This window comes from Acomys minous (assembly GCF_964271855.1).
Source record: "Acomys minous genome assembly, chromosome: 2".
NCBI lineage: Eukaryota > Metazoa > Chordata > Mammalia > Rodentia > Muridae > Acomys > Acomys minous.
Window position 1 is genome coordinate 12,964,424 of NC_140484.1, and position 12,698 is coordinate 12,977,121.

General features: G+C 49.4%; 2 protein-coding genes across 2 annotated transcripts in view; one reads left to right on the top strand and one right to left on the bottom strand.

The window, feature by feature from the left end:
- Positions 1–3,243, top strand: part of ITPRIP (inositol 1,4,5-trisphosphate receptor interacting protein) — a 29,138-nt gene extending 25,895 nt beyond the window's left edge. Inside the window, exon 3 of the transcript XR_014782807.1 lies at positions 523–3,243. The gene's annotated coding sequence lies outside the window, so the exon portion shown is untranslated. The remainder of the gene's footprint in view (positions 1–522) is intronic.
- Positions 3,244–6,283: 3,040 nt separating this feature from the next.
- LOC311592157 (uncharacterized protein) overlaps positions 6,284–12,698 on the bottom strand; it is a 32,873-nt gene continuing 26,458 nt past the window's right edge. Inside the window, exons 13-14 of the mRNA XM_084772170.1 lie at positions 7,736–7,842; positions 6,284–6,544 (exon numbers count right to left, since the gene is read on the bottom strand). Coding sequence (XP_084628296.1) covers positions 6,373–6,544; positions 7,736–7,842 — 279 coding nt within the window. The 3' untranslated portion in view covers positions 6,284–6,372. The remainder of the gene's footprint in view (positions 6,545–7,735; positions 7,843–12,698) is intronic.

Sequence of the window (12,698 nt, forward strand, 5' to 3'; positions counted from 1 at the left end):
GGGAACATCCAATCTCTCCAAGGCTGTGATTCAGAATTTGTTCGGTCTAGTCTCCATCTCCTGGGAGAGCTGCCAGTTTATTTGGTTTGGCCAGTAGTGAGCGACAAGCAGAGCCAAGAACCACTTGAGGGGCAGGGCGGATACGTGCCTAGAGCTGGCCTCGGCCCCCTTTCTCTGACCCAGCTTTGCCCTACCAGGGAGAATTTTTAGACTTAACTTTTCTCAGTGCCTTCTAAAGATAGCTGTTCTTTTAGCTAGTATTCACACACATACACACACACACACATGCACACACACACACACACACACACGCACACATAGCAATACCATCATGATTTTTTTTAACTGACAAGTAATACCATCTAACTTTCCTGGCCATCCTGTTGGGACACGTGTCTGTATACCTTACTCTTTAAAATAGCTGCTCACTGCCTCACTCCATATTCCCGTGTCCCTCAGTTTACTCATCTTCCTTACCGAGGAGCCCTAGTCTCCAATGTTTTTGGGTTTTTTTTCTCTTAGAAGCAACACTGGAGTGAACATGTCTGAGCACTCAGCCTGTTCTGAAATGAGCTTTCCTCCCCTACCCATCACTATACTCCATGCTGAAGACCTTGCTTCCTGGGTGTGCATCAAGCCAGGCATGTGGCTAATCGTCAGCACGTGTGAGCAAGAACAAGGCACGGAAGCAAGTACTGAGCGATGAGTGTGTGCACTACCCAGTCAGGCACTATGAGGAAGCCAACGCTATAGACAATACTCAGACCCAAAGAACTGGGCCAGCCAGGAAGGCCAATGGCTACAGACTGTCAGAGATCACTAAAGAGTGCAAGTCATTGGGAATACAATTGGTAGCTCTGAGGCCTACTAAAGATGAACATAACAGCCAGGCCAGCTTTGCACATGAGCTCTTCGCATTTAACTTTCTCACACATGGGGTAATGTGAGGCACATCCCCAAGAAAACCTGTTGCACCCAAATTGTTCTGTCTTCCAAATACGTGTGCTTAAATCACCTGAGCATGGCTGGTTTGTTTCTGCACGGTACGAGGGTCTGCTTTAGGAGTGAGAAATAGCATTTGCCACCCCTCTGATGTTCCTCTGCGGCCCCACAACAAGACCAGAAAGTAAAACTGTCAGCAACAAATTATCTTCCAGAAAATGGAAGCGTGTAAACCTCAGAGGTGTCCAACCACGTTCGTTCTTTCTCCATGGGACAGGGGCTTTGAAAGTGCAGTGTGAGGGTTTGCAAGGCGGGGGTGGAGGGGAGTACGGACGGCTTTGTTTCCATCTGTTTCTCTTACGGCCCGTAGTTGGACTTTTGGTTTCTCTTGGACTCGCTGTATTTCACATAGAAACAGAGAGCAAAGAACTACTTCTCGCCTCCTCACTGCAGCCCCCCCCCCCCCCACTGAGTTCGCATCCGTAGAGGCACACCTCCCAGCCTACGTACTTCCGGAGAGTGGACTGAAAACAAGTTCTCGGGGGACAGTGATTAGACAGACCCCCCCTAAAAGACTGGCTATGGCCTTGAGTCTCTTCCAAATGGCATAAATAATGCTGACTGCAACTTCTGGAAGGTGTGGGTGGAGCGGGGTATTAACTGGAGGATGCGGGTCAGTCCTAACGGGAGATGAGGAAGCAACTCCTATAGACTCATGTTCCAAGAATCAGGGCCAAGCCAGCCCACGGCAGATGCCCTAAGCAACCAGGCTCTCCTGAACCGCAGCTGCACCTAGCGCAGGGCCAAAGAAGCCCTGTCTGTGGTTTCCTCTGATGCTACAGGCACCCAGATCAACACAACCCTTAAGTATTGAGGTTGTTCACCTGGGTGTTTAACGGCCCAGAGAGAGACTCCAAGACAAGCAGGCCCTTTGCCCCAGCTCCACACACCATCCAAATACAGAGGCCCACACATGAGACCTGTTCGCGGGGCACCCCAGTGAGCGCATGGCGCAGGGACTAGTAGCTGAGGCTATCCCAGTCCTAGCTGTGACTCATCCTAGCACAGCAAATCTCGTTCTGGGTTTTTGTTACCTCAGCCATGAAATGGGGATAGTTGGTGCCAATGTTACTGTGTGAAAGGGTGTGTGCCAAGTGCTTAGCTTAGGGCCCAAAGAGTGGCCCCGAAGCCAGGACCCATCGTGCCTCTCGCCTACCAGAGCTCCTCATAGCTAAATTCCCACTTCCGGTTGCTCTAGTGGGTCCAACGCCTCCCACATGGAGTCTGTCTTTCCTGGGGGCCCCTTCAGCACAGTAGTACCTACAGGAACCGTTTCATTATTATATCCCTGGGTGCCAGACATGTGCCAGGTTCCTAGGAAACATTTATATGGGCTTTAGTGGGGTAGTCTGGGGAGCCACGCCTTGATTTCCGCTCTCACTGGCTCTTTGAATGTGGAAAGCAAGCACATCAGAACCTCTGCAGCTCCGGAGACACAGAGTTCCCTCTTAGACAGCACAGGAGAAGACAGCTGTGACCCCTGCCTCATGAGATTCCCCTTGGGCTGTCAGGCGCACCATCCCCCATCAGGTCACCAACCCCATCCTGGACTCAGGGTGTTCAGTGAGCAAACACCAAATGGCAGTTACTGCTGTCTACAGGCCCTGTCTATCAGAGAGACTAGGAAAGCAAAGCCAAAGTGACGAGTCTTGCTTGAGAGCTCCGGTTCCTCCCAGCCAAAGAGGAAGGTGGGGCGGGCAGAGCCCAGGCAGACTAGTGAAGGCAGGGGCCTCGGAGGCTGAGGGCATGGGCTCTGGAATCAGCCCTTGTGCAAACCCTGGCTCTGCCCATTACCGGTTCTAGGATGACTGGACAAACCACAGGACATCAAAGCCTCAGCTTGCCTGTCTGTAAGATGGGGCAATTATTCCTCACCTTGCAAGGTTTTGAAGAGTAAGTGTTGTAGGTGGGAATGCATCCCTACCATGCATCAAGCACTCAGTACACACTTCATTGTTCCCCCATGCACAATGGGGCTTCTAGGCTTTAGGTGAAGACTTGCGATAGAGCTTCCTCAGCAAGTCACAGTGACTTCTTCCCCCTCACTCAGGCCAAGCGTCTCCTTCTCCCACCGCACCTGGGACGTCTAAGGGCACCCACATCTACCTCCATGTTGCCTTCAGACCATCAGGGACAGAGTATCAGATGAAACAAAGCCTCACAAAGTTCCCTTTCTGTTCTGTAAGCAAATGCCAAGCACCATTCACTTCAGAACAAAAAATAAAAATAAAATACTTCCTGGCTTCACCATTTATGCAGCTCTTCATTATTTATCTTGATACTTGCCTTGTGTTCACAAATGTTCACAAATGGGGGGGGGGGGAGAGAAACGGAGACAGAAACAGAAAGACACTAGGTGTCTTCCTCTATTCTCCGCCTTTAAAAAAAATTGTTTTCATATGTGTGGGTGTTTCGCCTGCATGACTATCTGTATACTACATTTGTGTGGTGCCTTTGGAGGCCAGATGAGGGCCAGATTCCAGGAGACTGGAGTTACAGGCAGGTGGGAGCTGCCATGTGTGTGTGCTGGGAAATGAATCCGGGTCCTTCAGAAGAGCAGCTAGAGAGGCTCAGAGGTTAAGAGCATTGGCTGCTTTTCTGAGTTCAGTTTCCGACAATCACATGGTGGCTCACAACCGTCTATAACGGGATTTGGCGCCCTCTTCTGGAGGGCGCGCACAACGCAGGCAGAACACTGTATACATATAAAGAATTAAATAGAAGAGGAAGAGAAAGAAGAGCTAGTGCTCTCAAGACTCCCTAACTTATTTTGTGAAACGAAGTCTCGCATTGGTCTGTAAGCACACAGATTTAGCCAGATTGGCTTGGGTAGCAACTGGATTCCTCCTGTCGCGGTCTCCACAGCACCAGGATGGCAGGAATGTGCCACCACGTCCAGCTTGCTGGGCCTTTACTGAGCCTTTGCCCCAGCAGTTGTGAATTTCTGTCATGCATATATTTTTTCTCCCAACCCCCATAAGATCTCTTTATGAAACATTATTGATTTGTCTCACAGTCCTCAGGCTCAGTTCGCCTATTTTCAGCCAAAGATTGGTGACTCCATCTGCTCTATGAGTCAGGAAGGTGACATCCAGAACCAAGGGAGGGGTCGGGGAGAAGGATCTGTGGTTAAGAGCATTTGCTCTGCTCCAGAGGTTTAATTGCCGGCATGCACATGGAGGCTCACAGCCATGTGACCCTAGTTCCAGGGGGTCTCATGCCCTCTTCTAGCCCTCCCCTCAGGCACCAGGCATGTACATGGTGCGCATACATACATGCCGGCAAGACGCAGGGTTTTTATTTAATCCCCCCCCCTTTTTTTTTTTGAGACAAGGTTTCTCTATGTAGCCTCGGCTGTCCTAGACTCACTCTGTAGACCAGGCTGGCCTCGAACTCACAGCGATCTGCCTATCTCTGTCTCCCAAATGCTGGGACTAAAAGCTTATGCCACCACGTCCGGCTTTAAAATCACATTTTTTAAAGGAATGAAAAAGAAGAAAAAACAAGAACAAAAAGAAGCAAGTTCAAGGTAGTGAATGAAACCAGGACCCTGGCAGCATGCACAAGTCACACTTACCCAAAGGGCATTCAAACCCAAACGAGGCTGTAGGCCACCAGCCTGCAACCTCTCCCCCTGTGAACATTTTCTCCCCTCTGTATTTCCGGGGTCTTCAAGTTGTGTAAATTAATAAGGGAGGCCTCAAGAAGATGCCTCCACCTTTCTAAGTCAGAGATATGGAATTTCTGTGCACCAGCAGTTCAGAGGCCACAGGCTGGAGACTCCCGACACACCTGCAGAGCTAATCAGACCCCAGAGCCCACAGAGATGATTCCCTCTTTCCAACCACGGATCCCAGCAAGTCATGATTCACAGAATCTACTCTACAGGAGCTTGGGTACCATGGCAACGAGGCGCCACATCCGGACCAGATGGTAGCACAGACTGCCTGTCATGTGGTGCCTTTTCTGGCAGGCCTGGTCACCTAGCCAAACAGCCTGCCTCTGTCTAAGTGGCATGGAGTAGCACCGGGGGTAACTATTTATATGGTGCAAAATAGGCCCACAGCCAGCAGGTGGCAGAGCCAGCTGAGATGCAGGGAGGAGGAAAGTTTGGTCTGAACAAAGGACAAAGCAGGAGCGTGAAGGAGTCAAAGCATCCCACTTGCTGCCTGGCCTCTGGGCATGGCTGGGGATGCTGAACCGGCTGGAAGACTCTCAAGTGAGAACAAAGCCAAAACGACCACAGGCTGATGAGGACACACTGACATAAAACAGCATGGGGCAGTGTCAGTCCTGCTCCACAGGAAGTAACAGCAGCTGCCCGCTGAAGGCACCTGCTTGGCAGACCAGCCACCCTAGCAAATTCACTGTGCTCTCTGCACTGCCTGGTCAAGTTGATAGAGGGCTCCAGGGAAGCCAGGCCAAGTCATCACTGCAAGGCAAGTTCCAGTGTACCACAGCTAAACCCTGGACCATTCTGGGGCATGTCTTCATCGTTGTTATCTGCCCCATGGTCCAGGATTTGGTACCCAGTAAGCAGCCAGAGGCATCTGCTGGAACCAGCTGAGTGAGTGACGCATATCCAGCAGTGACCTTTGCCTGTGACTGGGATTAGAGCAGAGAGGGGGGTGTTTTGGAGACAGGATGCTGGTTAATAAAACATTTTGTGAGACATCCTGAGCTCCAGTAACACCAGTGAGAGTCTGACGTCGTTCGTTGGTCCAGGGTGATAAACGGGTGTTTCATTTCCTGCGTTAGAATTCTTTCCAGTCACAAGACCCTTGGGTGTCTCCCAGGCCCGTGGCCAAAGTTTGAACAGGAATGATATGCATGCCTTCCCATGTGGGCAGCAGTGTTTCTTTGCTTTTTGAAAAAGGGTATTTCAACATAGAGTGTGTGTGGTTGACTACTCCTCCTCCTCCTCCTCCTCCTCCTCCTCCTCCTCTTCCTCCTTTTCCCCCACCCCCACTTTTGCTATGTTCTCAAGGTTTCCTCTTGCCAGAGGCTTTTGGAGAGTTCCGATCTCGAATGACAAACGGCTGTCAAATCAGGCCCTTAATTCCAGCACTGTGACCAGTAATCTGGGAATCAAACTGGCCAGAGGCTGGGGAGCCCAGGGTCACACTAGCTCTCAAAATACACTCTCACTTCAGCACCAGGCACTTTCTAGAGAATCATTAGAAGCTACAGGCTACAGGAGTCAGCCACATGAGCGCTAGACTATATTTAACATTTCCGTGTTTATTAGAGACTTCAAAAAAAAGAAAGAAAAGAAAAGAAGGAAGGAAAGAAAAGAACAGAAATGCACCGACCCCCAAGACAAGCCGGGATGCAGATCAGATGTGCTGAGAACCCTGGGCAATGCAGCGATTACCGTACGGCTGGGGCGCTCAGCCCAAAGTCAAAGGCAGTAGGGTTGTTTTGAAAATAGAGATTCAAGAAGCCCAGGAAAATGTTCTTATCAATGAGCAGGGCACAGACTGCGGGGTCCTGCTTCATGGTGGCTACCCAGAGCCGTAGCATCGGGGTGTGGTTCACACAGCTGCAAGACAGGAAAGGGAGAAGGTTGGGACAGGGGACATTTGTCACTTTGTAGATTTGAAAGAAACAAAAATACGGGTTTCTTTGAAAACTATGGTAAGCTTAGTTATTATGCAGCAAGCCTGATCTTTACTGACGACAAAAGGCTTACTTTTGTCACAAGGCTTCTGTGAGAGTGATGAAATACTTGTGAGGTGAGGCAGGGGAACCAAGTTTCTATTTCATTGCTGTCTGACTGATAACCTCGAGCAAACAGTCATAGGCTATTTGCAGACTCTACTTTTAGGGCTTTGAAAAAGGCGAGTAGCTTCCCAAACACTTTTAAAATAAATACAAGCAACCATGAAACCTTAGAATCCAGGCCTTTTCAAAGATAGACAGGGAATTCAGGTCTAGGGTCTGCAAAACTCCGCACCAAGGGAAGATGGCTGGTGGGTGGGCAGCCAGGACACAACGGAGTCTTGTTAATGGGGGGGGTGGGGGGCGGCGGGCTCTCCACTCTGCCTTGCGAGGAGGGGGGTTACAACTTACCTGTGTGTCTCACTACCCGGTCCCTTTGTCTGGCTGGAAGGGTTCCTTTTCAAACACTGCAAATGTCTGGTAATGCCTGACATGGCTGGCAGGGATCTGACTCAGCACCAGCACACAGCACACATGGCCAGTGTCACCTCGGCGCGTTGAGGTAACAAAGCTTTAAATATCCCTGCCACACTTTAAAGTGGGACGCTTCTGTGGTATGTGGTTGCCATTTTGTTTGCATGAACATAGCACATGCATTGCTTATAAAACATGGTTTTTTTTTTTTAAAGGGCATTCCTATGGGGGGGTGGTGGCATGAAATGGGACTCAGGTGTGCGGCATGTGCTGAGTGACTCAGCAGGACCAAATGTGCGGCTGTGGAGGGCGCTACCAATGATTTCAAGTGTCTGTGGGTACAGGAGACACTGGGCTCTGAAGCACTAGTGAGGCTGTGGTGCACAGGGTCTTATCCACAGAGAGTAGGTCACATGTGACCCTGTACTCGGTAGGAGCTGAACACGGTGCATTTAGGACAGGCAATCTTGCCTGAGTGGCTTCCAGCCCTGATTTCTGTTCCACAAGCATCCTGCGGCGCTCCACAGGGGAGTTAGCAGGGCCCAGCGCTCTCAGCAACTGGTGCTCTGGATTTGCAGTCGCTACTCAAATGTCTTACTCAGAGAGTCCGTAGACATCCAGCCGCTCAAACCAGGGCCAGAAGAGGTAATCAATCATGGATATATGGTCTCCACCAAAGAAGGTAGTGTTCTGATACTCAAGAATCTAGAAACACAGAACAATAGCCAGTTAATTTACACATTTGCTGACACATTTGCGGATGCTAAATAAACATAGCAGATTAATTACAAGGACAGAGAACTAGCCTGCCAGTCTTCTATCCCTCCCCGCCATGTTTCCTCCAACACCTTTAGGACCACAGTCTTCTTGGCCACATCCTGTTCCCTGCCTCCCTTCAACATTGAGCAAAAACCATGGCTCATCTGACTGGAGAATTTGGAAAAAGCAACCCAGGCAGAGGTGGCCCAGCCCTTCCCTTCGCCTAGGACAGAGTCTTCTGAGTCCTCGATTGTGTCCAGAGCAGCTCAGCTTGGAGCTGGGAAACCACACCTCAGGCCAACACTGCCTGTTCCCCGGGAACATGAAGCTCTGGTCCAGATGCTAGAAAGCAGCGCCGGAAACTCCACTTGCTGGAGTTGTGACCTCATCACCCACGTGCTCCACACTAACAGGGAAACTGCAGTCCCTATGTTCTCCCTTTTCTCGGCTCAGCGGGTCCAGAGCTAATGCTGGACAGAGCAGTGCTGTGTAGTTGGCTCCCTTGCATGCCAGTGTTGTCTTTACCATCCTTTCTTCTTTTATTCAAATTCTTCAAACATCTGCTACTCAACATCATAAACATTCTATAACAAAACAAAACATTTCTTTCTCAAATGGGACAAATCGACCCAAAAAGGTGAACTGTAAAGAAAATACTTTCTTTTTCTTCTTTTTTCTTTTCTTCCTTTCTTTTCTTTTTCTTTTTTCTTTTCTTTTCTTTTCTTTTTTTAAGCAGGGTTTCTCTGTGTAGCTCTGGCTGTGCTGGCCTCGATTTTTAGACCAGGCTGGCCTCAAACTCACAGAGATCTGCCTGCCTCTGTCTCTCCAAGTGCTGGGTGTGCAGGTTCACCTGGCTTGGAAAACACATTTTCAACAGATCACAGCCAGACAGTCACAAAAGAGTGCCTGCAGCTTTCCTAATCACAAGTAGTTACTGCTGAACCACTGTTTCCCAGAGAGAACAGCAGGATGCCAAGCTCCCCACTAAACCAGCTGCTCACACACACACACACACACACACACACACACACACACACACACACACACACACACACACTGAACTGGCCTAAGTAAGCCAACTGCTCACACACACACTGAACTGAGCTAACTAAGCCAGCTGCTCACACACGCTGACCTGTACACAGCACACAACAGCTCGACACTGCCCTCTTGTTGCTGATGGAAACTGCCAGGCCCATGAGCTGCTGAAAGCAAGCTCTGCTGAGAGTCCCATCTTTGGTTTGGAGAGCCTGCTGAGGAACAGAGCTTTGCCCAGAGATAAACTGTACATTCATGGCTGGGGAGACGGCTCAGTTGGTAAAGGGTTTTCTAAAGCTGCTCCTCAGAACCCACACAGGAAAAGGCTGGTGAGGTGGTGCACTCTTGTGTTCCCAACAATGTTGAAGTAGAAACAGGTGAGTCAGATTCCCTTGATAGAGAGCCACCTGAACCGGTAAAGCCCCAATCCAGTGAGGGACCCCAGCTCAGAAAACTCAAGGTAGAACTCCGCAGAGTAGAAATGGCACCAAAATCCAGGCACACTCCAAATGTGGCACACTCCTGACTGTGATCTGCTCAGGGTTTTATATTCAAAGATATGCTCATTGTGCGGAGTTTCACCTCTAATGCAACACAGAACCCAGGAGGACTTGCCTCCTTCCTCGCGCCGTCCTCATGTGTAAGGGGGTGGTGAAATGTGTGGCCCCCTCAGAGGCTGTGGTGAGGAACCACAAGCATGTGTGAACAGTAGCGCCTGAAGGCGCCCCAGAAAGGACACCATCCTGAGGGAGGACCCATTTGTTCCCCTGTCTGTCTCGCCTTCTCAGAAGGGAAAGCAAACCTCAGGGCCCTGAAGTCTAAGTTTCCATGTTCCCCAGGTTGGTGTAGAGGGAGCCTGGTCATTGTCCTGAAAGTCTGGAAGAACATTAGGTGGCACCAAAACGCTAACAAAATGGTACCGAGTCAAAAGCATCTAACAATGAGAAGTGTCTGCTGCCGGCTTCCGTCCTGGATGCCTGGGTATGGAGCCTTGAGAGAGAACAGCTCCCGTAGGGTCCCCAGTGTTAGAACTGTTTAGGAAGGATTGGGGGTGTTGTCTTGCTGGAGATGTGACCAGGGAGTAGACTGTGAGACCTCAAAAAACTCTGAGGCGTGTCCAGGTAGAGCTCTCTGCCTCCTGTTTGTGGACTGGAACATGAGCTCTCTTCTCAGCCGCGGCGCCATATTGGCCTGCCTACTGCCCTGTTCCCCATCATGAGGGCCATAGACTCCTAACCTCCTAGAACTGCAAGCACCAAACAAACTCCTCCAAGTTGCCTTGCTCATGGTGTTTATCACAGCAACAGAAAAGTAACTAAGACAGGGGGGAGAAAACAAAGCAGAAAGCTCTAAACTGCCTTAATGTTCAGAAATAGCTAAGGACCACCCAACTCTCAGTAGCTTGGTCTTGCTTTCCTGTCACCCACAGATGTGAACAAGCAGCTGTATGTTTTTGCTTCCGCAGCTGCAAACCAGGCCTTGCCCGCCATGATTGACAATACCCTTAAATCACAAGTCAAAATAAACCCTCTTGTCGCATATTTGGTCACCGCAAGGAGAAAAGCGACTGGTGTGCTGGGGAAGCCTAACGCTCCTCCACTGGAAGGCACCTCCCTATGGATTCCTTTACAGCTGCCTCCCGCTGACACCGGACACCATGGCCTGGCCTCCCTGGAGATTTGCAGCTGTCTTTAGAATCCTCAGCAATCCCTTCTATCAAAATCTGGTACCTCTCAGACACGCAATATTACCCCACGGTTAGAATCCAGATGCTGTGATGGGGAGATCCTGCAAAGGGGCATTTGGTGTTTGCAACATTCGGAAGAATCTGCTTTGAAGTGTTCTGAGGTTTCAGAGATGGATCAGTGGGTAAATATGCATGCCATGCAAGTGGGAGGACCTAAGTTCAAACCCACGTTAAAAACAATAGTTAAAGGCAGAGAGAGTAACGAGACCATGTGTAAGTCGTGCGCTTCTGTGCAGACGTAAGGCTGAGACTGGGAATCTGGGGAAGCTCCTGGAAGACCCCCTGACTAAGGCAGAGGAGAGTCAGCTGAGAGCCTTGCCTCAGCGAGGTGGAGGGGAGGATCAACAACAGACAGGATATCCTCATGTGTGCCTACACACACACACACACACACACACACACACACACACACACAGAGTATACATACACACGCTTATGAATTAAGAATATAAATAAGTAAAAATGTTGTTCTCTTTTCCCCAGTCACTGAAAAGGAAGACTAGAGGTGTGATAGGAGTGGCTGATGCGTGCCTGCAACAGAGGAGGCCTGTTTGGTTTGGTAAAGATGCGTTATTTCTGCCCTGGAACAAGTGAAACCCCTCACCTACTTGCTAGGGAGCTCTCTGGCTCCCCCTGGTGGGATAAAGGAGGAATATCATCAGGGAATCCAGGCGGAAGAAATGTGTGGGGCTCCCCCTGGTGGTCATAGGTGGCGTGGCGCAGTGACCAAGGCTCCCTCATAAGTCAAAGAGGAGAAAAAAAAAAGGAACCTGTAAGGCTTTTGAGATAGAAGTATTAACAGAACTGGAGGAACCTACTTTTGTGACACACACTGTTTGGGGCCACGTATCACCCCCATTTTGGTAACAGGAGAAAATTTTTAAAAAGCGAATCCCAGACTTCTTTAGACCAGGCATTCTAAAAAGCCCAGTCTTCAACTCACTCTTTAACTCTTCAAAATCTTCAACTGTTGCGACAGCCACCTGAGCTACACTGCCATCGCTTAGCTCGTCATCACCGGGAAATCCTTGGGCTCCAGTCCTCAAGCAGCGCTGAGTTTCCCCTTGGATGCCCTGCACTTGATGGAGGAGGGGACAATTCTTAAGAGTCAGAAGTCACACACACCCATTTCTGCAAAGAGACAGGCAGCCTCCAGGACAGAGCAGCAGACAAGCCCATACCAGAGGGAGCAGCAGAGCACTCAGATCTGGGACAGAGGTCTTTTTGAGTTTGTTAGGAAACAGGAGGGGATTTCAAAATGCTAAATTCCAGGTTCCTGCCACACAGAAACAGAACAGCCGAGCCTGAGCTCATGGTGCAGGGAACAGGTTTCCTGTAAAAAGCCTCACTGCTCAGTTAGGAAGAAGTCTGGGCAGTGGGCCTCAGGCCAGACCTGCCCCTGCCTCTGCCCATCACTTAGGACCAAGTTAATCCATGATGATGCAAAATACATCTCACCAACATTCAGGAGTCGACGGGACTCTGAAACTCCTCAGAGGCAAGCCTTTTAATGGGCTCAATTATTTTATCCAAAGTGCATTTTGTAAAAGTTAGGCACTACCTGGCCAAATTCTTGTAGACCAGTGGCTGGTGGATGTTAATGCACGTGAATACTCCATCTCTACGGAGGCCGAGGGCTTCCTTCCTGTGCCTGACAGCAAGGAAGAAAGCTCAACAGGAAATACTGCCCCTTGATATTTTTAAATGTTATACTCCCATATGCACAAGATAAATTGGGACAAAAGTTAAAACAAAACAAAAACAAACATGTCTTTAAAAGCAGTCAAATAACCTTCAAATATGAGAAATTCTCTAGTTGGAACTGTACAAACTAACAAGAAAAGCCGGTACTATCTTAGAATGTCAGTGGACAAGATGTTGGAACAATTTTTATAAAACAGTAAATTTAACCAAGCAGCACAAACGAATGGGCTAAAATCTCCTTTTGTCTGTAAAAAAGAAAAAAAACAAGTTAAACATTAGCATTATGGCTGAGCATGGCAGAACATGCCTTTAG